This window comes from Raphanus sativus, chromosome 5 (assembly GCF_000801105.2).
Source record: "Raphanus sativus cultivar WK10039 chromosome 5, ASM80110v3, whole genome shotgun sequence".
NCBI classification, from domain to species: domain Eukaryota; kingdom Viridiplantae; phylum Streptophyta; class Magnoliopsida; order Brassicales; family Brassicaceae; genus Raphanus; species Raphanus sativus.
Window position 1 is genome coordinate 6,315,541 of NC_079515.1, and position 27,600 is coordinate 6,343,140.

General features: G+C 34.7%; 3 protein-coding genes and 1 long non-coding RNA gene across 4 annotated transcripts; 2 read left to right on the forward strand and 2 right to left on the reverse strand.

The window, feature by feature from the left end:
• Positions 1 to 2,152: 2,152 nt before the first annotated feature.
• LOC108860928 (late embryogenesis abundant protein 29) lies at positions 2,153 to 3,273 on the reverse strand. The gene is made up of 2 exons (XM_018634769.2): positions 3,144 to 3,273; positions 2,153 to 3,004 (listed from the first exon to the last, which is right to left on the reverse strand). Exons 1-2 carry the CDS (start codon positions 3,195 to 3,197, stop codon positions 2,402 to 2,404), a joined length of 657 nt encoding a protein of 218 aa, XP_018490271.1. The 5' UTR covers positions 3,198 to 3,273; the 3' UTR covers positions 2,153 to 2,401.
• Positions 3,274 to 9,027: 5,754 nt separating this feature from the next.
• On the reverse strand, positions 9,028 to 10,235 carry LOC130512805 (uncharacterized). Its single transcript, XR_008946410.1, has 4 exons — positions 10,036 to 10,235; positions 9,769 to 9,945; positions 9,452 to 9,590; positions 9,028 to 9,315 (listed from the first exon to the last, which is right to left on the reverse strand). It is a non-coding gene; the product is annotated as an uncharacterized LOC130512805 (long non-coding RNA).
• A 205-nt stretch (positions 10,236 to 10,440) lies between these two features.
• Positions 10,441 to 10,878, forward strand: LOC108858053 (uncharacterized). The gene has a single exon (XM_018632039.1). It carries the CDS (start codon positions 10,441 to 10,443, stop codon positions 10,876 to 10,878), a length of 438 nt encoding a protein of 145 aa, XP_018487541.1.
• Positions 10,879 to 15,324: 4,446 nt separating this feature from the next.
• Positions 15,325 to 17,595, forward strand: LOC108856975 (uncharacterized). The gene is made up of 9 exons (XM_018630892.2): positions 15,325 to 15,521; positions 15,861 to 16,055; positions 16,194 to 16,270; positions 16,394 to 16,453; positions 16,589 to 16,798; positions 16,902 to 16,964; positions 17,040 to 17,108; positions 17,198 to 17,243; positions 17,327 to 17,595. The coding sequence occupies exons 1-9, from the start codon at positions 15,512 to 15,514 to the stop codon at positions 17,395 to 17,397; spliced, it is 801 nt and encodes a 266-aa protein (XP_018486394.1). The 5' UTR covers positions 15,325 to 15,511; the 3' UTR covers positions 17,398 to 17,595.
• The last annotated feature ends 10,005 nt before the right edge of the window (positions 17,596 to 27,600 follow it).

Here is a 27,600-nt window from a genome sequence, read left to right on the forward strand (position 1 = left end):
TGTAAACTTTCGGTTTGGTTTTGGACCGAATATTTTCGGATCAGTTTCGATCCAAGTTTTTGAATCCGGCTAAAATATCTAGACCTAATCTTGACATTTTAGCCGGATTCAAAAACTTGGATTCAAACTGACCCGAAAATATTCGGTCCAAAACCAAACCGAAAGTTTACAAATATTTGTTGGATCCAAAACTCTTCTACTTGAAAGAATTGAAACAAAAAAGAAATGATCTGAATAGACCTGGGCCTAATAAAATCGACACGAATAGATTCAATCCGACAAGAATATTTTTGGGTCAGTTCCGATTCAAGTTTTTGAATCCGGCTAAAATGTCTAGCCGGATTCAAAAACTTGAATCAGAACTGACCTGAAAATATTCGGTCCAAAATCAAACCGAAAGTTTACAAATATAAAATCTCGGACCTGTATCATGTGATAGAGAATGTGTTTTTTTCAGGTCTTTGGATCGGGTTTGGGCCGTTTTTTCCGGATCTGGATTTTTCAGATCGAAAATATCTGGTCCAAAACCAAATCGAAAGTTTACAAATATAAAATTTTGGATATGTATTGGGTCCATATATTTAGCCTCTGAATAGTATATGAAATATCCAAACTCTATTTGAAAATTCCTTAAAAATACACATACTAAATTTCCTTTGCTGAAAAATACATGAACTTTTTAGGCTTCCCGAAAAATACACGAACTAATTTTGGTTGTCCATAAAATACATGAACTTTTTAATCAGAGTTAACGGCGTCTAACGACGTCTTACTATTCTGTTAGTCACTGTTTACACCGTTAAAATCGAGGTGTGAAACCTTCAAAATTCAAAAGTTCGTGTATTTTATGGACAATCAAAATTAGTTTGTGTATTTTTTGGGAAGCCAAAAAAGTTCGTGTATTTTTTCAGCAAAAGAAATTCAGTCTGTGTATTTTTAAGGAATTTTCCCAATGGCCTTCTAGCTTCTTCTTCTTTTTTTGTCAATTTTGTTTCTACCTATTCCAACTCATCTTAAATTTGTTCAATAATTAACTTAAGAATAATGAAAAAGTTTCTACTCTACATACAAACAATATTGCAAGGTTATAACTTTTTTACACAATACCATTGACTAATATATATGCATATGTGTAATACAATCTATCCAAAGTATTTTGTGTAGTATGATCTAAACCTAAACATGGAATCGTTCATACTGTATCTCTTACGAGTTTTATATTTTTAAAATAAATAACTATTTATAAGATAATAAATACCTAACAAATTTTAATATTGAAAATAAATTACAGTTTCAAAAGTTTAAAATTTATTGAATAGTTTTCATTAAGGGAGAATTTGTGAAATAGCTAAAAAAATCATAATTAGATTTCTAGAATGAGAGTAGAGAGAGATAGGAAGAGAAATATAGAGAGAAGAAAATTTTGGTTATTTACCTAATTGGTGTTTTTTGTTTGTCTATATGGTGCAATTTCTCTTTTATTAACCATCAAAATTTACAGATTTAGTATTTAAGATGATTACCCGTTTATGAAAATATATGTATTTATACGAAATGAAGGTTATTTACCTATTCTTGAATTTTTTTTTTTTTTTTAAAGTAACAGATGATGTTTGATGTATGAAAAAATATTTGATATACGTAAATAATAGAAATTATAATGTATTTGAGATTTAATTTTTAATATGGTTACTAAAATCTACATATAAAATATATTAAATAGAAAATTTTGATATTCCTAGCTAACAGAATTTTATAATTTTTCACAAAACTTTCACTCTAATTTATCAAATATTATATCAAAACAAAAATGATATAAATATCAAAACAAATAAATGATGTAATATAAACACAAAATAAACTTAACTACTTTATTTTAAACTATAAGGATTGAGTTAATCTTTTTATTTATTTATCAACAAGATTGAGTTATCTTCTTTTTTTAACATTTTAAATTAATATTAAAATTAGATATATTTTATGGGCAAAGAACGCGGTAAAAACTCTGGTATAAAATAAGAAACGAACAAATCATACAAATCGAACGATATATAATAAGTGCCGAAATTTCTAAGATTAGTAGAACTGATTAGTTTTAGCTTCATTACATTACTAATGCTTGAGCTCCATTATATAAAAGTGGAGTGTGGTACGGTATTAATAACTGTTTATTAAAACAAAAATACAAATTGGACGACACAAAAGTTCTAATGGGATCAAATTTAAACTTATTGGCTGGAAGAGTCTACAGGATCACCTTTACAACAAAGAAATAATACATAACGGAATCACAGCACACAAGGACACGACATAAGTTACAAACCAATACAGGTGAATTCAAAAGACCAAACATGACATTATAGAAACAAAAGAAAACACATACATAGTTCTCCTGTTGTTCTCACTTCCTCTGATAAGTATGATGAGTGGGATCAGTGGTCCGAGTAGTACCAGTAGTTGTCGTAGCCGTGCCTGGATGATGTTCTCTATCTTCTTCCTCCGTAGCCATCCCAAAAGTGTGCTTCACCGCATCAGCTGCACCCATAGCCGCCTGCTTCACATGCTCACCGGTCTGGCTCAAGAACCCACCGGTCTTGTCTCTACCGGCTTCAGCCGTCTCTTTCGTGTACTGAGCAGCGTCTTGAGCCTTCTGCTTTATGGCTTCTCCTGTCTCGGACATGTAACTCCCCGTCTTATCCTTCGTGTCCCGGGCTTTTTCTTGGGCCGTCTGGGCAGCTTGAGATGTCTTGTCTTTTGCTGCTTGGGTCGTCTCATGAGCCTTTTGCTGGGTTGTTTGGGCAGCTTGAGATGTCTTCTCTTTCGCTGCCTGGGCTGTCTCATGACCCTTCTGCTGGGTCGTTTCGGCAGCTTGAGATGTCTTGTCTTTCGCTGCCTGGGCTGTCTCGTGAGTCTTTTGTTGGCCTGTTTGGGCCGTTTGAGATGTCTTGTCCTTGCCTTCCTCAGCCTTGTCCCTCATCGCTCCCATAGCTTGTCCTGTCTTCTCCTATTATTACACAACCAAATCATCTTTAGAACTTGTAAAGAGAATGAGATATATATATATATATATATATATATATATATATATATATATATATATATATATAGATCAGACATGTAGACGTATTATATCTTCTTATTACCTGAGTCTTGCCTCTTGTTTCACCAGCTTTGTAGCTTTGTTGGTTAGACGCCATTTTTCTTTTCTTCAAATGTGCAAATATGAAATGAAAGTTAAAGCTTTTTCTCTAAGTGTTGTTTGCTGTGTAAAAACTGTGTATTGTCTCCTCAAACCATCGAGACATTTATAGTGTGTCTTGGTCGGTTTGAGAACAAGGTACGTGTTGGCATAGAAGATACGTGTATAGCTGCGTGGTGTGTAGAGATTAAAAGCTATTAAATTAGGAGTATGGGTGTTGTACTTTGCGAGTGTTTAGTATGCGGTTTCTCGATCTTGTACGTGTTATCCTGTATGGTTGCGACACGTTATGGTTAGTTGAAAGATGCTTGCTACGTGTCAATACCATAAGTGTGGCGCCGCATGTATAATATCATTATGGCTATGTTCAGTTTGATCATTTGTATCCCCTGACGGATGTGTACATGTACGTTACACAACAAGAGCTGCATAAGGTTATTCAAGATCAGCTAAAAATCATTATTTGCCCCCACTCAACCCAGATTCAAATCTACATGATAATCTGTCTTTATTTAAAATATTTTTTAGATCCGCCAATCAGTTGTCACATGCATGTTCTGAGGTCTTGTCAAACATAATGTTGTAACCTCACGATAAAACTTAAAGACTTTAAAAAAACCTTCTTCTTATTAGCTCAAGAAACTAACTCAAAACTTGAATTTTCACAAAACTAAATCTCTAAATCTCACAATGAATGCAAACACACTTGCATATCTTATATAGAGATTGGATAAACACAAACACAATTAGAATAGGAAAACCTATTTAGATAACTCCGAACTGGAGTCCTTATCTCTTAAACTATCTCCACTTTCCTTTAACTTAGGATCCAAGTAAGCTTCAAGATTATCCACAACATTCACCCCTTTAATCTTGAAGTGAGTGTTCTTCACGTCTTGAACACCAACAAGCTCACGCATCTCCTTGAACTTGATCCTACCAAAGCTTTCGTCAAGATGTCGGCTTTCTGCAGTGTTCCAGCGATGTGTTCTACTAGTATCTGTCCATTGTCCACGCACTCCCTGATGAAATGGTATCTCTTGTGTATATGCTTGCTCCGTCCGTGGAACACATGGTTCTTTGTAAGAGCAATTGCAGATTTGTTATCCAACCGTATCACCACTTTCTTGCTTGGCGTCTCGATTACCTCCTCTAGTAGTTCCTGCAACCAGATGGCCTGTTTAGCCGCTTCAGTAGCCGCCATGAACTCAGCCTCGCACGATGATAGAGCAACAGTCTCCTGTTTTGCTGAGCACCAAGTAATCAGGCAGTTGTTCAAGTAGAACATGTGACCAGTTGTGCTTCGTCCATCATCTTTGTCCACATTGTGTGAACTGTCTGAATAACCGATCAACTCAGAGCAGCCTGTCCGTAAGAAAGTGAGTCCAAAAGAACACGTCCCCTTGAGATACCGAAGTACCTGCTTCAATGCTGCACTGTGGCTCTCCTTAGGTTCGTGCATATACCTGCTCAAAACACCAACGGAGAATGCCATATCTGGACGAGTATGTAAGAGATATCGTAGACACCCAATTACTCTTTTGTACTCCTTATCATCTACATTCCTTCTTCCTGAGCTTTGGAAAAGTTCAAGCCAGCATCCATAGGAATCTGTACAGAGTTACACTCTGTCATGCCTGTTTCCTCCAAAATCCTCTTAGCGTAGCTTTCTTGTTTCAATGTAATTCCTCCATCAAACTGTATGACTTTGATTCCCAAATAATAGGTAAGCAAGCCAAGATCACTCATATCAAACTTTGATGCCATTCCTGCTTTGAACTCTTCTATCATCTCTAGTTTGGACCCGGTGATGAGCAAGTCGTCTACATATACCGCCACTAGCAGTAAATCATGATTCTCTCTTATCCTATACAAAGATGGTTCCTTGCTGCACTTGAAAAACTCTAGCTCCTTAAGCACTTTATTTAACTTCTCATTTCAAGCACGCGGTGCCTGCTTTAAACCGTAAAGTGCTTTTCTCAATTTGTAGACCTTACTCTCGCTCCCTTTGATAACGAACCCCTCTGGTTGTGTTACATAAACACACTCCTTGAGATCACCGTTCAAGAACGCTGTCTTGACATCTAAATGATGAACTTGCCACCCTCTTGACGCAGCTAAACCAATGATGAACCTCACTGTCTCAATACGTGCCACAGGAGCAAATACTTCTTCATAATCAACTCCATGCCTCTGGATATATCCCTTTGCAACAAGCCTTGATTTGTGTTTATTTGTTGTACCATCAGAGTTCCTTTTAATCTTAAACACCCACTTAAGACCAATGGCTTTTGCTCCTTCCGGCAACTCAACTAGCTCCCATGTGTTGTTTCTTACGATGGAGTCAATCTCGGCCTCACATGCATCAATCCAAACTTGTTCTTGAATAGCCTCCTTGAAGTCCCAAGGTTCATCGTTGATAAGAAGAAGCAACTTTTCACCCTCTACTTCAGCCATATAAATGTAGTCATCCAAGTAGCTAGGTGGCCTACTGACTCTTGTTGATCGCCTCAGTAAATCATGTACCTGCTCTGTATCTGATAGAGGCAATTCTGTATTGTCTTCCTCTGTTTCCTCTGTTTCCCCTGTGACGACTTTTTTTTTCTGTGTTCTTCTTCTGTTATTACTTCTTCTTCTCGTTCAATACCATTGTTACCATAGACTCCAAAGCTGATTTTAAACATCCCTGGTTGCTCAACTACTTCGTTTTCGGTTGTTTTCCACTTCCAGCCTCTGCTCTCATCGAAAACAACATCACGACTCACCACTACCTTCCGAGACGTAGGATCCATCAGTCTATAGGCCTTAGAGCCAGGTTCAGTTCCTAGGTTCACAAGCACTCTGCTACGATCATCAAGCTTTCGTAGGTGCTTTTGCTTTGCAGGCTTTGCGAATCCTAAACATCCAAACACTCTTAGATGATCAACATTAGGCTTCTTTCCTTTGAATGCTTCGTATGGCGTCTGTGATACTAAGCTTCTAGTAGAGATTCTGTTGATCAAATATGTTGAATGTCGAGCAACTTCTCCCCACAGATAATTTGGAACTGACATGTGCTTAAGAATGCTTATGATCATCTCTAGCAGGGTCCTATTCCTACGTTCCACCACGCCATTATGCTGAGGAGAATAAGGTGCAGTGAGGTGTCGAGTGATCCCTGAGATTTCGCCAGAACTGCTTGAACTCATTGGAAGTGAATCTCCTCCTCTATCAGTTCTGAACGTTCTGATTTTCTCTTTTGTTTCTCCTTCTATGACAACTTTGAATCTTTTAAATTTCTCAAACGCCTCACTCTTTTCCTGCAGCAAGATAGACCACATATAGCGACTATGATCATCAATTAAAACAAATATGTATCGACACCCTCCTGCAGTTGGTTGCGTGATAGGACCACATATGTCTCCATGAACAAGTTCAAGTATTTTCTCTGCTCGGTAAGATGTTGCATTCGGGAAGGGCTGTCTCGTCTGTTTCCCAAGTAAACAAGCAGTGCAGGTTTCTTTATCAATACTCAACTCAGGTATACCAATAGTTAGTTGATGCTTTATCATAGTCTTCAATGTGTTTACTCCTAAGTGTCCCAAGCGTGCGTGCCATCTGCTGTAGTCATTCAGAACTGAAGCTTGAAAACAAATAGTGGGAACAATATCCATTGGCACCTTATATAACCGATTCATTGATCTTTTAGCTTTGACAATGAGATTTCCTTCTTTGTCATGAAGTGTAAGATCTCCCTCTTTCATTCTTACTTCACATCCAGCTTCAGTGGCTTGACCAAGGCTAATGATGTTACTTTTTAAGTCCGGTATGTAGTAAACATCAGCAAGTATCTTCTGTCCTCCGTTCTGACTCACAAATAGTATTGAGCCTTTGCCCTTGATATCAACCCTCGAGTCATCTCCGAACCGAACTTTTCCAGTAACACTTTCATCCAATGACTTGAAATAGTCCCTTATACCAGTCATATGGTTGCTTGCCCCATTATCAAGATACCACACACGGATACTGTCACCATCACATTCAAACTCCTTCGGCTTCACATTATTTTCGTTTAGAAAAACCATCTCGTGAAGCAGTAGTTTATCAGCTTCTTGTGTCTCGTCGTTCTTTGCCTCATATGCTTCTTGCAGTTTCAAGAGCCTGTCAGGACAAGTCGTTGCAAAGTGACCCACTTTGTCACACCGAAAACAAGTAATCTTTGAATAGTCAACTTCTCTTCCAAATCTTCCACGACCTCGTCCTCTACCATACCTTCCTCCACGACCTCTGCCTCTATATTCTCCATAGGACTGAGTGCTTTCTGAATCAGAATTAGCGTACATTAGCTTAGTTTGATCACTTTGTGTGACCTCTTCTTCTTCACTAATTCTCTCCTCATACGCTTTCATCCTCCCAACTATATCCTCAAACTTAGTCTCTTTTAGGTTGAGGAGTTGCTCTAGTGAAACTACCATATGTATGTACTTCTTCCTCGGTAAACTCTTGAGAAACTTCTTCACCAGCTTTGTTTCATCTATGGCTTCTCCTAGAGCGACTGATCGAGAAGATAATTCTGATAACTTGCCAACAAAGTCATCGATTTTATCACTGTCCTTCATCTTTAATCGATCAAACTCTTCACTTAAGGTTTGCAATCTTGCTTCTCTCACCCTCTCAGCTCCTACATGTCTGGATTTAATGGCCTCCCATACTTTCTTCGCCGTGTCGAGCTCTCCTACTTGTAGAATAAGCACCTCAGGGACTGATTGAAAAATCAATGCTATCGCCATGTTATTTTTCTTATTATCATCTGACTCTGTTTCTACAAGTTCCCAAACTTCATGAAATTTAAGGAGTATCTTCATCCTAATAGACCACACCGTATAGTTTGTTGCAGACAGCATCGGACAGTTAATGGTCGAAGACGAAGGTACCTTTGGTTTGTTAACTATGGTTGAAAGGTCTCCCATGGTTGACAGAATCTGCAAATCGCTTTGGCTCTGATACCAAATATTGTTGTAACCTCACGATAAAACTTAAAGACTTTAAGAAAACCTTCTTCTTATTAGCTCAAGAAACTAACTCAAAACTTGAACTCTCACAAAACCAAATCTCTAAATCTCACAATGAATGCAAACACACTTGCATATCTTATATAGAGATTGGATAAACACAAACACAATTAGAATAGGAAAACCTATTTAGATAACTCCGAACCGGAGTCCTTATCTCTTAAACTATCTCCACTTTCCTATAACTTAGGATCCAAGTAAGCTTCAAGATTATCCACAACAAAACAATCAAACATACAATAAAAATACTCTTTACCAGTTCGCTGATCAAAATTTTGAATATTTTATAGAAATATCGGACAACTTCGAGGTTTAGTCCTTGAACTATGCACTCAGCTCCACATATACTTAGCCTTGTTATACGTGTGACAACTAGCCAATGAAAATACTTGACCACGTTGAATCAAATGATGATAGTATGATATAATGCTTTCCTAAAAGTATATACTACCACATACGTTTTTGAGTGACGCCACTACATGTGATATCATAACGGTCACAATTAAATAGTGTTTCAGAGATGGCTCTCTTCGGGGTTATGCAGGAGAGCTGAACTGGATGGCTCTCTTCAGGGTGTTCGTGTAGCGAGGGGCAGTCCCCGAGTCAATCATCTGTTGTTCGCCGATGACACCATGATGTTTTGTAATTCCTCTGCTACTAGCTGCCACTCACTGATCCAAATCCTCAAAGACTACGAGAAAGCTTCCGGACAGAAAGTCAATATCTCCAAATCGTCTATCACTTTCTCTATAAAAACACCACAAGAGATCAAGACTATTGCAAAAGATATATTGGGAATACAGAAAGAAGGAGGAGTGGGGAAGTACTTAGGCCTCCCCGAACACTTTGGGAGAAAGAAGAAAGATTTATTTACCTCTATAGTCGATAGGATCCGTCAACGAGCTGCTAACTGGTCTACTCGATTCTTATCAAGAGCAGGGAAGCTCACGATGATGAAAGCGGTTCTAACAGCTATCCCCACCTATGCTATGTCTTGCTTTCAATTGCCAGGAAGCCTCTGCAAGAGGATACAATCTTGTCTCACTCGCTTATGGTGGGATAAATCTGCAGACAAAAAGGACATGTGTTGGTTATCGTGGGATAAACTGAAAAAACCAAAGTCATGTGGAGGACTTGGTCTGAGGGATATACATCTGTTCAATCAAGCACTCTTAGCTAAGATTGCTTGGCGCATCCTTACCTCACCTGGTTGCCTCCTAGCTCGCGTCCTCACCGGAAAGTACTGCCACAAGAAGGCTTTTCTCGATGCTCTTGTCCCTTCAGTCTGCTCTCACGGCTGGAGAAGCATTCTTCATGGTCGAGACTTGCTCAAAGAGAACCTGGGAAAGGCCATAGGGAATGGTCAGAACACAAGAGTCTGGAGAGATTCTTGGATATCAACAACCAGCCCTCTAAAACCCTATGGCCCAATCCATGAAGCGGCCCTAAACTTGAGAGTCTCAGACCTCCTAACTGATGATCTAAAATGGAACACAAGTAGAATCAACAAGTTCCTACCTGAGCTTACTACTCAAATCCGCTGCATCAAACCAAGTAAGGAAGGAGCTGACGACTCCTATATTTGGCTGCCCCTCCAGTCAGGTATCTACACCACCAAGTCTGGCTATAAAGCTCTGACACAGAGTGATCTTCCCCCGCACCCACCAGCTGGAACAATCATTAACACCAACGCCCCTGAATTCAATTGGATAAAAGAGGTTTGGGCTGTTAAAACGGCTCCAAAGCTTAAGCTATTCCTATGGGCTTTAATACAAGGAGCCTTACCGGTGGGGTCGGAACTTCAACGTCGAGGAATGGTCTCAGCTGCTCCTTGTCCACGCTGCAAGCAACTTGAATCTCCACTACATATGTTTTTTCATTTCCCATTCGCAAAGGAAGTCTGGAGTAGGATTCCACTACGCGCACAACTCCATCTTGCAAACGAGACAGACGTCAAAGCTATCATATCCCTCGTCAGAGATTCGGTTTGCCTGGATAAGAATCCCGATCCTTCCTTGAATCTGTTGGGCTCTGTGGTCGGCTAGGAACAAACTAATTTTCGAGGATAAGACTTCACCTCCCTCGGAGGTAGTCACGAAAGGGATCGCTGCAGCTTTGGAATGGGATCACGCTCAAGAACAGACTCCACCGAACCAGAATCCCACCTCATCAATCAGAGGCAGTAACCGAATGGCAGAAACCGCTTCACTGTCTCCATCAGGCTCAACCGATGCAGCGTGGGATGCAACAACGCGACGAGCAGGCTTCGCATGGATCATCAGAGACGAGAACTCGGCTTTCCCACTAACAGGAACCGGTGTTATAGAGGATGTCGCTTCCCCTCTTATGGCGGAAGCCCTTGCTCTCTATGAAGGAATCAAAAAAGCGAAGGATCTAGGGTTGGCCTCCATCACCCTCCGATCCGATTGTGCAACGCTCATCAGAGTAATTTCAACAAAAAGTCAGATATCGGAACTCTATGGCGTTCTCCAGGACATCAAGAGCCTCTCATCTTTCTTTGTCTCTATCAACTTTCAGCAAATCCCTCGTTCTCAGAATAGAGAGGCTGACTTCTTAGCTAAACGGGCCCTTAAGGCCTCTCTTGCTTTCTTTATTTCTTTGGGCTAGTCTTTGTATTGGGCTTGAACCTCTTTGCTTTCTCTTTTATAAAATTCGCAGTTGACCCAAAAAAAAATAGTGTTTCGAAGATGAAACTTTTTTAGTGTTGAAATCACATTAAAATAATATGATTTTGATACTATATTAGTGTTTTAGGTTTGGAATTTTCATGCTTGAGTTGCTGCTTTTTCTTGTCATTTTTGTTCTTTTTGTTGTGTAGCTTTTTCTACGTAGACTATAGTATATATGTAATATATATTATATATATTTTGTCAAAACAGGTGACTGGTAATACTGTATATTACGCTATACTATATCAATCAGTCAATCACCTGAGTTTCTCATGTTAGTACACTTTTTTAAAAAAGATATGTTAATAGACTTTAAACCAAGATTATCGGTACTTCTTAGTGCAATTCTTAGGTTGTAGGTCCCACAAAAAACACAAGAACCAAGAAAAAAAGAGATGAGAAATCGCTAGCTAAGACGTGTCCTTATTGTGTCCCTGCACTATTCTGTGGGCCCCACGACACGTGGTGGCCCACGAATAGTTCATTTTTTTTTTTTTTTAAAAACAGAAAACTAAAAAAAAAAAAAATCTAAAGACTTTTTTAGGGACAATAGATAATGATGCTCTTAGATGTCATATTATTTTTTTGAATGAAAAGATGTCATATTATTACAAGTTGTCAACCTTATATTGAGTGGTAATGTGCAATAGTAAGTAGAATTTTATATATACAACCAAATATGTTATAGAAAAGTAATTAAACAATCCGACTTCAAATTTGTTTTCGATAGAATTAGCATGAAGGTTCTCCGTTCTTGCATGCATCCAAGTGTATTTAGACTTTAGTATAAATATATTACATATATATATTTTTAAACAACGTTGGATAAAATGTTCTAAAACATGTGTTAATATCTTTGCTATATGAACTTCTGGAAATTTTAGTTTAAGATTTTCGTCCAAATTTAATCTAACAAAGAATTGGTTACAAAAGGTAAGAAAAAAAAAACAGAAGATTGAAAAACTCAAGAGGTAAGCGGAAATTTAATAATTTACTAGATTTTGACCCGCCTTTAAAAAGGCGGGTATATTTTTTTGTTTTTTTTGAAAAAAAATAATTTTTATATTTAAATATCATTCAAAATCAATCTAGATTATGTACTGTATATGTTAAATACTGTCAGTTGATTATTAAAAAATGTGAATTGTAAATAATTGGACCATACATTTATCAATTGGAAATGATCTAGTTTTAATAGTATTGATGTGATTCTGACCCGTTTTTAAAATGACATATATATTTTTTGTGTTACATTTTTAAAAATAAATTTAATTATCATATATGTATTTTTCTTTGTAATCGTATTTGTGTAATTTTTTTATATTAATTATTAGTAATAAATTTTGATAATTGTATTAAATTTGTGATGATGCATAACTATTCATAGCCATTTTCACACATTAATTCTTTTTAGTGGAGTATATATGTAGTTTATAAACGAATTAGATATAATTTTCATACTTGATCAAGACCCGTGATTGAACCAATAAACCTGGTTATAAAATATATATTTAGTAGATGTTTATAAGTACTTACAATATCATTTGAAACTTTAATAAGATATAGTTTACAAAATGAGGAGATGCATGTAATTTTTTAAAAAAATATTTGTTTATGCTAAATAGGTTAAATTTGGTTGATAATAATAAATTTTGTACTTGTGCATGATTTTATATTCTACTAAATAGGTTAAATAGGATAAATTTTATCCACCATCATATTTGCATAAATATATAAAGTCAACAGTTTCCTATATAAAATTGGACATTGCTCGATTAATTTTGAGTGCTTTTTTAAAAATTATGATTAATATGTATATATATATATATATATATATATATATTATAACCAGTTAGGAACACAAACTGTAAAAATTTTGGCGGCCTAGTGGGAACAATACACCCACCCGTTCACAGTTCACGGGTTCGAAACTTTCAACTTGTTTTTTTTTTTTTTACTAATGGCATTAATGTAAATTTTTTATCTTCTTCCCAGTCCAATTAGGTTTTGCAGAACATAATTTCACAGTCGTCATTGTTTTTGTTCTACTCATCTGTGATTGTTATACGTTTTTCTTTTATTTTTATGTTTAAATCTTGCAGGTTTAACATATAATACTGGATTTTAATTCTAGAAACCAAAAAAAGAAAGATTTTTTTTTGATGATTACGATTTAGAGAAACAACCATGGTTAACAATAAAAAATACTGTATAGCAGTGCGATTTATATTCACCAAGTTATCATATTTTTGTTTCTATATCGGATGATCATGAAAAATCATCTGTAGGATCAAAACCCAATAATCCAACTGGTTTATGCAGGAAGAAAAGTAACTGTTTTTTATAGAAAAAAAAATCGTTATAGAGAAAAAGAAAACGTGGTTAGTGTTAATATAATAGATGCAGTTGATAAAAATCAGTATTCTAAAAAAAAGTTGGACAAAACCTTTTATCAATAGATCATACTGGAGAATTAGAATATACTAGATTTTGACCCGCCCTTAAAAGGGCGGGTACTTTTTTTTTTGTTTTAAATTTAATCTTTGATATTTGTTTTTTCTTTTTGACTATGTTTGTATTTTTTTATAATCATATTTGTGTATAAATTTTAGTCAAAATATATTTTATTAAATAATAGCAATTTAAAAATTGATCTTGTATACGCACGGTTAAGGCTGGATTGCGGGTCGAACTCGCCTATGCTGACCCACTAACCCGTGAGTTTTCAGTTTTGTTTTGTTTAAAAATTATATCCCACACAACCCGCAAACAAATAATTTTGTATTGGCACCCGCTCCGCTTAATTTTGCGGTTATCTGCGGGTTATATATATTTTAAAAATCATTATTTAATTTAATTATTATAAAATATATTTATATTAAAAATTTATACATGATTTATGGAACAAATTTTTATTTTCGTTTTGGGTATTTTAAGTTATTATTTATAAATTCCTGTATTTAAAAAATTAAATTCCTGTATTTAAAAAATAGTTTGCGGATCGACGGGTAGCCGCGATCCAAAATTCACCAACCCATACTCACCCCGCATAAAATATTCATAAACCGCACCCGCAAATCGATTTTTCAAATAGTTGGACCAAATTTATGATCCATACTTAAAAGAATAGGTAAATTTTTGTTTTATATATTTAAGAAATATAATTTTTATAAAATTCAGACGGTAACCAACAACAAACAACAAATAATACTCTTTTCGACCAGTTAGTTGTTGGCGTGTTTTTTAAATAAAGTCAAAGGTTAAACAATTATATTTATATGGACATATAAAAGCAGTTACAATAAGGTTAAAAGTTAAGCAATTATATATATATATATATATATATATATATATATATATAACAGGCATATAAAAGCAGTTACAATAAAGTTAAAGTTAAAGATTAAGCAATTATATTTATATGGACAGAACTTTAGGTTGCTAAAGAAAACTAAAGTTGCATATTTTCGAGATGTTTTCCGAATCATAAAATATTTATTGTATTTTTAATTGTTAATATATTATTATATAACAAAATTAATTAATTTAGCAATTTAACAATCTGGTTTCAAAACATTGCTTACACCATAACCATTTTACAATTTAATTTTTGAACTTTATTTCTAAACAGTTATTAATATTTTTTTCTAAAGTTTTGGTTGCAATATCTGTAGCCCTTAAAAATAGGAGGTAGTGGGTTATTGAACTGCCATGTCGGTGGATTGGTGCCGGTGGAGGTGAAGAGATACGGCATCTCTAGATCCAATTCCGCTTGACACATCTCCACGCTTCTCCCAATCTAATTCCAAGTCCAACCGAGTCCCATATAAAGTAACAAACATGGAGATCCAATGCTAAAGGCTAGTCTCTGAAACGACGTGATGTCTCTGGTGGCGCAAGCTTCCTCTCCGGCAGTGGGTGTCTCTCCAAATCAAGACGGTGACCAGAAGTGATGAATGGTTTCTCTAGTGCTTTGGTGGTTACGCTATGTCTCCTCCAGAGTGCACGGCTTATGATGGAGAGGGAGAGAGATGGTGATCTTAGATGGCAAAGGAAGACTACAGCTGAAATAATAATGGAGTTTTAGGTTAAATCATGGAGAAGTAGATATATATATGATATACATATATGGTCCCGTTTAGCAATGACCACCACGAAGCGTGATACGTTAAGCACATGTTAAGCAGTTATATATAGTTTTTCTTGTTTTTTTTTTAAATGGACACAACATATATCAATAGGGCACACTGCAAAATTAATAGAATAGATGCTTTTTTTTTTAAACAAACAATATTCATGGGCTATGATGGGCTAGAAAAGCCCAAATAAAACAAAAAGTTTAGTCTTTCGTGTTTAGCTGTACAAAGAGTCAAAGACCACTCTCTGGTTGTATCGAACGAGCGAACCCAACCAACCAACCAAACCAACCAGAGGCGTTCAACTCAATTTTGTTTTGATTTGATTTGATTGTCATTCTCTCATCACTCCCTCGTTCGTATCGTTATCGGCATCGGTTTCATAATCTCAATCCCTCTCTGCCTTACATTCTCTGTCTCGAATCCATTGCCTCCATGGCTTCCTGTAAGTTTGTCTTTTGCTGTCTTGTCTAAACACGAGACCAAGTTCTTGTTTCTCACATTCAAAACTGCGGATGATCTTCATAGTTTTCTGTTCTCTTAGAATGAATAATTTCATCGTGTAAAATTAGATTTGATTATGCTGTTGTGTGAATTGTGATCCAAAGTTGCTACCTTTAATCTAATTTGATTAATGTCATTTGCACTCTCTGTAACGTAATTTAAATAATGACAAATTTCGTTTCTTATAAATCCCATCAATACACTTGTTAGGCAACACCGCCATGAGATTTGTGTTGTTAAATATTATTTCAAAGATCTTTGGCGTGTGTGTCTATTTCAGGTAGCCTAGGAGTTCCTAAGATTAAAATCTCAGCAGTAGACCTCAGTAGAGTAAGAAGATCTGGAAGCTTACAGATACCATGCAATCAAAGAGTGTTGATTGGTCAAAGGCCGGCTAAGTACTTGAGTCTCAGGACAACTCTTGGATCTGTGAAAGCTGTCCAAGTGTCTACTGTCACACCTGCTGAATCTACAGGTACGTTTTATGATCTTTATCTCTTTCTTCTATGATAGATGCACATTTTATCTTTGTTGATGTGTCTCACATTGTGCATAGAGGGTGCCTTATATTTCTCCTTTAATGTTTTCTGATTTAGCATTCTTATATCCACAGCTACTGTTGAATTAGAAGATGCTGAGACGGCGAAGCCATCTCCGTTGAACGCTCAGCTCGTTCCCAAGCCCTCTGAGGTGGGATTTTGCTTTTTTCAGTGAATTTTAAGATGACATCTTGATGAGATGAGCTAGTAGAACATGTGAATGTACTTGCACAATAAAAACATTTGGTTTTAATTTCTTTATTCGAATTTGTAGGTGGAAGCTCTTGTAACTGAAATATGCGACTCCTTATCAATTGCAGAGTTTGAACTGAAAGTAAGGGCTTCTACTCATTCAGTTGAACTGTAGATATGTTATTGCTTTTTTTTTTGATTAGTAAGTCTCAGCTAACTTCTTTTAAAAGATTCTTATCTAATATCTTGTACGTCTTTCATTTGCATATGCTAATAGCTAGGAGGTTTCCGCCTATATGTAGCAAGGAACTTAGCTGACAACAACAGTAGCCCACCACAACCTCAGCCCATTCCTGCTGCCGTTTCTGCAAATGCAACCACGGAGAGTGTTGATTCGAATGGATCAGCTTCCTCTACTTCACTGGCTATCATAAAACCAACATCCTCAGCTGCTGATCAGGGTTTGGTGGTTCTCCAATCTCCAAAAGTAAGAGACCACACAACTTGAAAGGCTGAATAAATGAAAGAGGTGAGTTTCAGTCACAACTCTGCCCTAAATTCTAAATGGTGTGTGTGGTAATAATATGCAGGTAGGGTTCTTTAGGAGATCCAAAACCATAAAGGGTAAACGTACTCCTTCGTCATGTAAAGAGGTAAGATTGAGCAAAAAGAGAGTGTTTGGTTTTATGGGGAAATCGCTCATTACTCTTTTTGTTTACATTTGACAGAAAGACCAAGTGAAAGAAGGTCAAGTTCTTTGCTACATTGAACAACTCGGTGGCCAATTCCCTATCGAGGTTATTTGAATTTCTGATCATCTATATCTCTTTGCTTTTCACCAAGTCTGTTAACATTGCTTCACTCTGTTTCTTGGTTAATCTTCCAGTCTGATGTTACTGGCGAGGTTGTCAAAATACTCCGAGAGGATGGAGGCAAGTCTTTCTTCTTCTTTAACCTTTCTTCTTCTAATACTCTCTGCCTAATTAATTTTTCTTGTTTACTCATTCAAAAACAGAGCCTGTAGGATACAATGATGCTCTCATCTCGATCCTTCCTTCCTTCCCTGGGATCAAGAAGCTTCAGTAGTACTAAGAACCAGACCTGAGCTGGTTTTTTGAGTTGTGAAACTGTGCCTTGTGTATGTTTTTTCTTTAGAACAAATAAAACTTCATTCATGTCCCCATGTTTCTGTTTGTCTTTTTACTTGTCTGAAAGTTCTTTCTCAAGACACTGTTTTATTCTCTTCTTTTTTTTTTTATATAAACAAAAAACAATATGATACTTTTTCTTTCTTTCTTAATACATAGCCACCACACACACACACACACACGATACAGATAGTTCAATGATTTCTACTAGCAATTCTGTTACTGACAGTTGATTCCAACCGTTTGGAGAAGAAGCTGCTTTCTGAATTTCTTTATAAATGCCTCGGCACTTTCGTTGATGTCATGTTCTTTCACTGCCCGCTTCCTCGCCGCCGGAATATTCTCCACCACCCCCGCTCTCTTTGGATGTTCTCCGGCTTTCCTTGGCTCGTAGGTTGATGATATGTAAGACGTAGACATTAGATGAGAGTAAAACGTTGCTTGCTTCTTGCTGGTGTTTCTACAGCAATAAGACTTGTGTTCTTATTATTTGTTTTACTCAAATGATAAGTCATATGAACATTATATATAGATATGTATGTGTGTGTATATCTTATATAAAGTGTGTGTGAAGATGGCTCTAGATACAGTGAACGTTTGATAGAATAAGCTTTTTGGATTAGGATAATCATTAATGTATAATGCTAAACCTAAGATACGCATGTGTTTCTGTAGAACACGTTAATTTATCTGTATAATTATATTCTACTTTTGAAATCTTAGTCTTTAGTTTTTCTTTGAAAACATTTTGTTAAAAGTTATAAGATTATATTTCAGGTGCTTTTTCTTCATTGTCACACTAGTCTTAATCTTTAGCTGATAATTTGAAGTCTCGAGAAGATTAGATTATGTGCCGTGATGAAGACAACATAAGATATAAAGTATTTGCCGTGATGAAGACATCCTATTATATCTAATATCTTATGAATAATCTTCTTTTTAGATGAGTTTGATAGTCATATGAAAGAATACAATTATGCCTAAACAGCTGCCTAACTCTTCATTTAGTCAAACATATATGCTTCAGGAAATATTTAAGATCAAGAATAACGAAATGAAAGGCCAAACAGATTAATCCATGTGTCCTCTATATAGTGTAAAATAGAAATCATCCATCCTAAATAAAGAGTTTTTTTTTACACTCCAAATCAATTTTAAAATTTTAATAACATTCTAGGGCAGTTTATGTTCATGAGATAGTTTTTGTGACTAGAAACCAACTATTATCAACTAGAATCTTTTTATCTAACTAGAGTGGTCATACAATTTTATAAATTTTATTACCTTTTTCTTCTCAAAAGTAGACAAACAAAATTTTAAAATCAAAAAGTTTCAAAAGCTTCTTCTTCATATCTCACTCTTCAACTTCTCGATCTCAGATCATCTATGCCGCAACTCCTTTTTGGTGTGTTTCCTGGTCCTCTTCCGTGACCGCCGATAACCCTCCGAGCTCGATCGCAAAATCATCACAGTTCGTCTTCTCTTTCTTCGTGAAATCAACACACCGTGCTCTTCAATCCATCTCCCTTGTGTTGTGACAGTAGCTCGTGGTGGTTATGATGTTCGAAATCCCGCCATGGTGGCCGTGTTTTAGTTGCACAATTAAACTCAAACAACAATGACTAAATCTCACAAAAACTCACTATTTTTGAAATATGAAGTCAAGAATCTTTTTATACATGATAAAACTACGATTTGGAAGTGTACCATACAATTAAAATGTAAGAGAATGGAAGATAAAGAGAAAGAAATCAATGGCGGCCGCAAAAATTATTGCAGAAAACTCTAAAAATTTGGGAAAGACGAAGACATATTTACCAAAATGCCACTTACTAAAAATTTGAAAATAAACATGGCATGTACACGCTCATGGGTGTACACATGGATAATAACATGTATGTATACTATTATATATGATATTGTGCAGCTAGTAGTGATGAAAGCATGCTCCCATGTTTAACAAAAAACAGCAAATTTAATACATCATTTGAGCAATTTCTCCATGGTTCTTTGATTTGTTTTCTTCATTATCTTTGTACATAATGAGATAAGACTTGTATAAGTATTCTACGAAAACAACGGAAAAGTCACATTGGACCAAGATATCTTCGACACAAGAGATAGAGGTCACCTTACAAACCAGAAATACTCACAACTAGACCTTTATTTGGATCAAGATGGAAGCAAAATATTAGAACTACAAACACCGCCAATGTGTACACATGTATTTCACTGTCTATATATACAATTATTTTACATACAGTTTTGTTACGGATATTATGTACATATAATAAATACTATTTATAATTTGTATTCAAACATTAAAAATAAACTAAATAAAAAAATAAACAAAATTTTACATGTGTACACATGATAAAAAGTTATCCAATAATCTCTTTCAATATAAAAGCATGCTTCCTTGTAGAAAGAATAGTGTTTGTGAGCAGTTTGGTTGTGTACACCATGTGATTTGTACATGTGTACATTGATATACATCGTTGGTGAATTAAAAAATAGTAGTTGTATGTGATAAGTGATGAACCCATTAAAGTTTGTTGTGAAATTGTACATATATTATAGGTGGATAGTTTTGGTGTGCATAAAATTTAAAGATTGACATTAAGAACCGGTGTACAAACAAAGATGAATAGTGTTTTTGCGACACAATATATAATAAAATTTATTAATATTTATGTGTACATAATTGACTGTCCGCATGTACATGATCTTGCTCTACATGTACATTGGTTTAAAAAATAACTTGTACACAAATTACACTACATTTACATGGATACTAAGAACCGGTGTACAAACAAAGATGAATAATATTTTGGCATTGCAATAGATAATGAATTCATTAACATTTATGTGTACATGATTGACTGTTCACGTGTACACAACTTGTACACCAGTTACAAAACATCTACATAGATACTTTTTACAAACATTTACATGGATGTATGTCTGAACAATATATGTCTCAACTATCAAAAACAACAATTTTGCCTAAACAACCTTTTTCGAACTATCTTTGTGTTTATTTTTCACAATCTAATTCATGGTGGATAATTGGCCTTCTGCATCGTCTTCGCCATCGTTTACGTCTCTGTTGTCGTTTATATCAAAGTTGCCACCATCTCGCTGTTTACATCGCCATCATATACATACCACCATCGGAGATGCACCTTGACATATTTCAAAAGATAGATCGAGAAATGGAAATAGTGATTTAATAAAAGTTTACTTGAACAAAATAACTGAAGAAACAGATTTGAGTTTTTTAGAAAATGGAGAATTTGGGAGAAAGAAAACGAAGAAGAAAGATAGAGGGACCTATTTTTTTCTTCTGATTTTTGACCATTAAATCTACAAATAAAATGAATGGTTGGGGTTAAATCCTACCAAAAAATGACATATATTATATTAGTTAGCGTAATTTTTTTGGCTGTAAAGTCATTTAGTTAGATTTTTAGTTAGAAAGTGACCTTGGTTAGAAAACAAATGGTGGTGACTTGAAAAGGAAACAGCATGTGGAACAAACCATCCAAGCAAGTCCGCGAGGAGCAGTGACAAACCGTCACCGAGCAACAGACAAGGCGATGGTTTCAAGAAACCCAAGAACAGGGAGGCGGACTGGAGCTCTTTGAAGCCACCAAAACCTCAAACCAAATATTAGCTAAGCGCAGCAGCAACCTTAGTTCACATGTTTTAGTAAATCATGTCTGTATCATCATTCACATGGTGGTGTTGGTGGTTGTTTTATGCTTGTGTTCTTTAGCTCCAGATATATGATGAAATAGTTTTGTCTTTCAATTAATATTACTACAAATACCATTCATGTGATCAAACAAATTACTACAATACCATTGGCAAACAAAAATGAAGCCAAGTAACAATTTTTCAAACGATTATCTGTTAGCTTATCTTGCAGTTTTCCAAGCAAGAGAAAGCATAGATAACTCTTCTCTTCCATCCCTGAAACATCCAATAATTATCACTAACAGTCAAAAAATCTTTACTTATCACCTCCGGCTTAAACCCGGCTCTTAAAGTCCTAACCCGCCATTTCTTATAACTTTCAGGCCTCACAAAACCGCTCAGCACCCTTTCTGGATACACACTCATAGATGGCGTCTGTCACTAGCAACTCTCTCTTCCGTCTCCAACAACGCTCTGTTCTTGCTTGTACTCATCCTCTCCTTGTATTGTGGTGTAAAAGAGCGAAGAGAAATAAAAAAAACCCTATTTATCTAAGAGAACAGCCAACTTAAATACAAATAACAAAATTAATCAATATTTAAATAGAACAAAAATAATATTGTAAATAAATTTGGATAAGTAAATGCAATATAATATGAAATTGATCAATCTAATTAAAACAAATAATTTTATTAATATGAATTAAAAATGATCTGAAATTAAAATTGTAATCAGTTACATAATACATTTAATTTATTAATATTTATATCCATGAATCAATCAGCATGAAAAAAAAATCTAGTAATATTTAATTGAAAAATAATTTTCCAACTTGTCATGCTCATGTTGATTCTTACTATAGTTAATTACATAATTATCTTTAATAAATTAAAACTATTATATAAAAAATAAGTTTCCTTTTTTTCTTTATATCCTTTCCAATAATGAAAAGTTATTAAAATATACATTATAAATTTTAAAACTAATATATATATATATCATTCATAATATATATTATAAAAGCAGTATTTTTATTTATATCAATCTATTTTCTTAGATGATTAAAAATCATTTGGATAACATAAATCAAAATATCTTTAATAAACTAAAAATACTTTTTAATTAATATTACTGAATATTGAGTATATTACTTATTTTCTTGCAAAATATTTTTATTATATTATAATTTTCATTTACAGTCTTTTTATATTTTTATTAAACTATATAAATTTAATATATATAAATTTTAAAAGTAACTTAATATTTTACTTATATAACATGATTTCTCAAAAGTATTTCCCAAAAAAAATTTTGGGTATTTATTTTAATATTTTGACAAATAATTTAACAAACAAAAAATGAAATAAAAAAGTTAATCATAACTTAATCTATTAATATAGTTGAAATTCAACAAGTAGATGCAATTCAAGAATAACCATGCCGACTAGACATTATATATATATATATATATATATATATATATATATATATATATATATATATATATATATATATATATATATATATCTAAAACCACAAGTCTAAGTAATAAGTGTTCTAGGCGTTATAAGACCGTGGCGATTACTCTTTAAACCGCCTAAATAATTATAATATTGTAATAATAAATAATATATAATTTATTATTCATAATTTATAATAATTAATATATTATAAGATATATTCTTATGAAAATAATTTTTATCATATATAAATAATAGTTTTTACTATTATTAAATATAAAATATTACATATATTTAATATATTGCTATAATTTATACACGCCTAGACCGCTTAACTAATAATTTAGGCATCCGCTTAGTCGTTCTAGGCGCTAGGCGTTAGGTCGCCGCCCGCTTAGCGCCTAGCGCTTTCTTGAACACTGTAAATACTAGTCTTAAAAGAGGAAGATGAATAAGAAAAATGTAGTGCTGGGAAGAGAGAGAAGAGAGAGAAGAGAGATCGAGATCTAACCTCGGGTCCGGCGCGCGGCCGGCGCGTGAGCGTGCGTGCCGCCGCCGGAGCCCCTTGTCCTTCCATCCAAGTCGTCTACATCTGTTCCCTTCTCCGTCTCCTCTGTCCTGTCGCCTTGTCCGAGCTCTGACCAGTCACTGTACGCGGTGGTTCTGTTGCTGGAGGGAAGACGCGGCCGTATAGAGATGGTGTCGCGATGAAGTGGATCGTCTGTTTTTGTTTGCTCGTCTATCCGGGAGGGGGAGGCTCTGACAGCTCCGCCGCCGCCGGTTCTTGTCGCCGCGAGGTGGAAGTTTATTCAGCTTCACCGACGTCGGATCTAGCTTCCGGGAAGTGAAGACTCCCATAGTCTTACGTCGCCGGCTAAGGTATCCTTTTAGAATAAAACGTTTAGGTTTCGTTTATGGTTTGGTGCGGGAGAGATTCCTAGTTATCTCTCGAGGGTTTGGAAGCTTCGCCGTGTCGGATGAGATCTCAAGGAACGATGATGCTCTCCGACATGAAGCAAGAGAGTTGGATGAATAGAGTTGGTTTCGGTGGGAACTCTGCGGGCTTTTGAGTTACGGCGAAACGAGGGTTCTGGTGGGTCCTTCCGGCGGCTGATTGGGTTACGAATGTTCAAGTGGAGGCGGAGCACCGCGTGCAATCTTACGTTGCAGATCTATCCACGTGGCAACATCCAGCCTCCTTGTCATCTTAACGAGCCAGCGTCGTCGGGTTTGGTTTAATGGGCCGATGGGTCGTTTGTTAGTGTCCTTGGCCCCTCTGTTTATGGGCTTTCTGTTGGTTTATGTTGTATTTGGGCTTCGGCCATTTGGGCTAGACCTTTTTATTATTAAATAAAAACTTGAGGGAAAAAAAAAAAAAGAATAAGAAAAATGTACTATTTACCCCAGGTAAAGAATTCTTTGGCAGGTTTATTATTTTTCATTAAGGAAATGCCTTTAAGTTCAGCTATATATTCGCGTATCTCGCCACATCGAACATTGGCAGCTCCTCGATATGCTCTCCATATTACAACACGAGTCATACTCTTTATATCCCTAAATTGACATTTCCATACTATTCTCCCTTTTCCTTTCTCCTCAACCGGAAAAGCTGTATTCGCCATTGAATAATACAGAATTGCTACCTTTGCTTTCGCCTCTGTTAGACCAGCATTGTACATTGAGTACATGTGCAGGTCCAAGTTTGTTTCTAAATCGTAAAGTGTTTGGAGTAGTGCCTGGAGCACATCCAGAACTTTCTTTAAAACAAGAATACATAGCAAGAACTAACATAAAAATAGTGAGATGATTCATTTTTTGGATCTAGAGACTCAATGAGCCAAAGTGTAGTATTTATAAATTTTTTGTGTGATAAATAAGGTAATAGGCTAAATACAGACTAACTAAACTTATGGTCCGATGAGCATTCGGTGTCGAAAAGTAAGGTAATTACACAAAAGCATATCAAATAATTTAAACTTGCAAATTAATGTTGACCATTATAATTAATGAAACCAAAAACGTCTAAGATTGTCGATTAAGCTTCCAAAATAGTAGTCTTGGTAACATGATGTATTTCATATGCTCGTCTGCGGATCGCATGGTCTATAACTTGACACACTATTAGAATAGTAAACCAATCAACAATTACTATAAAAACATTTAGATTAGCATTTAGAAAACCATTTAGAAGATGCATTTAGAAGATGCAAATGTTCTCTAAATGCTTTTTACTCAATGCTTTCATATGAAACTTTTACTAGAACATTTGTATTTATAATATATAAAATTAAAAAATGTTTTTTTTTCAAATATGACTTAAAATTTTAAGTCAAATACAAAAATAACCCATGTTTTTTTGAAATTTTATTTTCTTTATTCATTCTAGAAGTTCAAATTATTCACGAAAATGTTATTAATTTTTTTTTTGAAAATGATATTTTTACCTTATCATTCTCATCTTCACCAAGTATTGACAATATTATCATTTCCATCAATAGACCAACCACTATGAACAATCAATTTGATGCTTTTATTGCACCAAAGTTTTGATTTTTACTCTTCATATCTCATTAATTATTATGCACACAAATTACATCCCTTTCACATGTTCTTTAAATTAACTTAATAAATTAATATTACATGGAACTTAAAAATTAGAAAGACCATAAACACTAAAACCATAAGAACAATCAAATTGAAGGACACAGAATAAGAATGATTCTTCGTATGAAAAAAGTTTATAAGAACTCACTAAAACTTGACTTTTACTACATAGTATCTTAAGTATCTTATTATTTTATTTGTGTGAAGAGTTGTTTTATTAGATCACACGAATCTTTCATTTATATTTCAAACTAGACAAATGTGAGCGAGTGATCCCTTGCAAACAAAGCTTCCATGGTATGTATATATTTGAAGATTAAAGACACAAATGCTGGCAAAGCTGGTATCATTTCATTACTGTCTTCATCAAATTAATTTCATTTTAAGATACAATGGGTTAATAACATATTATTTGATTGGTAGTGTACCATCAGTACATTATATCCATGCCTCATACGTTCATAACATAATTTACACTATCATAATCCTATTTATTATTTGTAACTGATGAAATAGAGTTTTAAAACTCTAGTAACTAATGAGTGTGAAAATGCACGGTGAAGTGCACAGTTTGAAAATGATATACCAGCGACCAACAAAATTCATTACGAGATTTTAAAATCAGGGCCGAACAGTGATACAGTATATTTTCGTTCATTTTATGGAGACCAAATACGTAAAGAAAATAAGCACACAAGTAAAGATGCAAAGATGTCAAAGTAACACAATAAGCAATTTATTACTAAGCAAGAACACGGAATGGTTAAAAAGCACACACAATATGAACTAAATCATAGGGTTAAGGATTTAGATAAAAAAGCATTAGAAACCATCCTTAGTTCCTTACCATATAGATCACCAGTTTAAAACTACACTCAATAAGGTGTACTAATCAACTTTGTTAATAACCTAAACTGAAATTGGCAATTTAGATGATGAAAAACTTTACTTAAGTTTATTAGGTAAAATAAGAAAGTTTTCTGTTTGCACCGCATGGTTGTTTTCCACACTCCAATATATATAGTATCGACAATGAGAAATCGACTTGAATCCCATATTCAATTTGAGAGGGGATTCTATTCCAAGCAACCGGTTTAGGGTTCATGGAATCGGCATGATCTCAGAGGATCAGACGAAACCAACAACTAGTTGTGATGTTAAATTATTTTTAGGCTTTCTGATTAGGGTTATAGAAGGTCAGTTTATATTGATTTAAACATAATACTAGATCTTGACTGGACAAGACTTGGGTTCACTCCTTATGCTGAACCTTCAAATTCACCACCTTCATAATAACCAATCAAAATGTCAACTAGACTAATAATAAAATAATTAAAAAAATAAATAATATCACATCTAATAATGCTAATGTCACTATTTAATCCATAAACTCAAACTATATACCATAAATCCAAATTCTAAACCCTAAATTTTAAATTATAAACCCAAACTCTATATCCTAAACCCAAACTCTATACCCTAAACAAAAATCTTAAACCTTAAACCCAAACCATAAATCATAAACCAAGAAATCTAAACTTTAAACCCAAAATTATATCCTAAACTCAAACCATAGACCCTAAACCCAAATCCTACACTCTAAAACCAAACCATAAACCCTAAACCCAAACCCTAGACCGTAACCCAAACCATGAACTCTAAATCCAAAATTTAATTCTTAACCTTAAATTTCAAAAAAACAACATCAATATTAATCCAAATATTTAGGGTATAGGGTTTGGATTTTGTATTTACGTTTTGGATTTAGAGTTCAGGTTTTTGGGTTTATGATTTATAGTTTGGGTTTAGGGTATAGAATTTGGGTTTACGGTATAGAGTTTGGGTTTATAATTTAGAATTTAGAGTTTAAAATTTGGATTTAGGGTATAAAGTTTGAGTTTATAGATTAGATAGTGATATTAGCATTATTAAAATTGACACTATTTGTTTTTTTAATTATTTTGTTTTTTGAAAAAATTATTTAATATTTTTAATCATTAATCTAGTTGGCACTTTGATTGGTTACTAGAGAGATGGTGAATTTGAAGGTTCACCATAGGGGTGAATCGAAGTCTTGTCCCTAAATAAAGACTTATTCTTGGGTTCACCCCTAGAGTGAACCTAGAGGTTCACCCAACCAATAGGAATCACTCATTTCACAATTGATATCTTTTATAAAAGGAAACAAAATATTATCAAGTTATATTATATTTTTAAAATAAAAAATGTTAAAAATAAATAAAAATAGTAATATATGCAACAAAAAAAATTAAAATATTTTAATTCCGTCATCAAAACACTAAACCGTAAACTCTAAACTCTAAACTAAAAAAATTAAACACTAAATCTTAAAAATACCAAACCTTTAATCCTAAAAA

Coding starts and splice junctions, on each gene's coding strand:
- LOC108860928 (XM_018634769.2), bottom strand. CDS start 3,197: ATGGCGTCTAACCAACAAAGCTACAAAGCTGGTGAAACAAGAGGCAAG. Junction 3,005..3,143: donor AAACAAGAGGCAAGACTCAG/GTAATAAGAAGA, acceptor GTGTAATAATAG/GAGAAGACAGGACAAGCTAT.
- LOC108858053 (XM_018632039.1), top strand. CDS start 10,441: ATGGCAGAAACCGCTTCACTGTCTCCATCAGGCTCAACCGATGCAGCG.
- LOC108856975 (XM_018630892.2), top strand. Junction 16,271..16,393: donor TCGTTCCCAAGCCCTCTGAG/GTGGGATTTTGC, acceptor TCGAATTTGTAG/GTGGAAGCTCTTGTAACTGA. Junction 17,244..17,326: donor AATACTCCGAGAGGATGGAG/GCAAGTCTTTCT, acceptor ATTCAAAAACAG/AGCCTGTAGGATACAATGAT.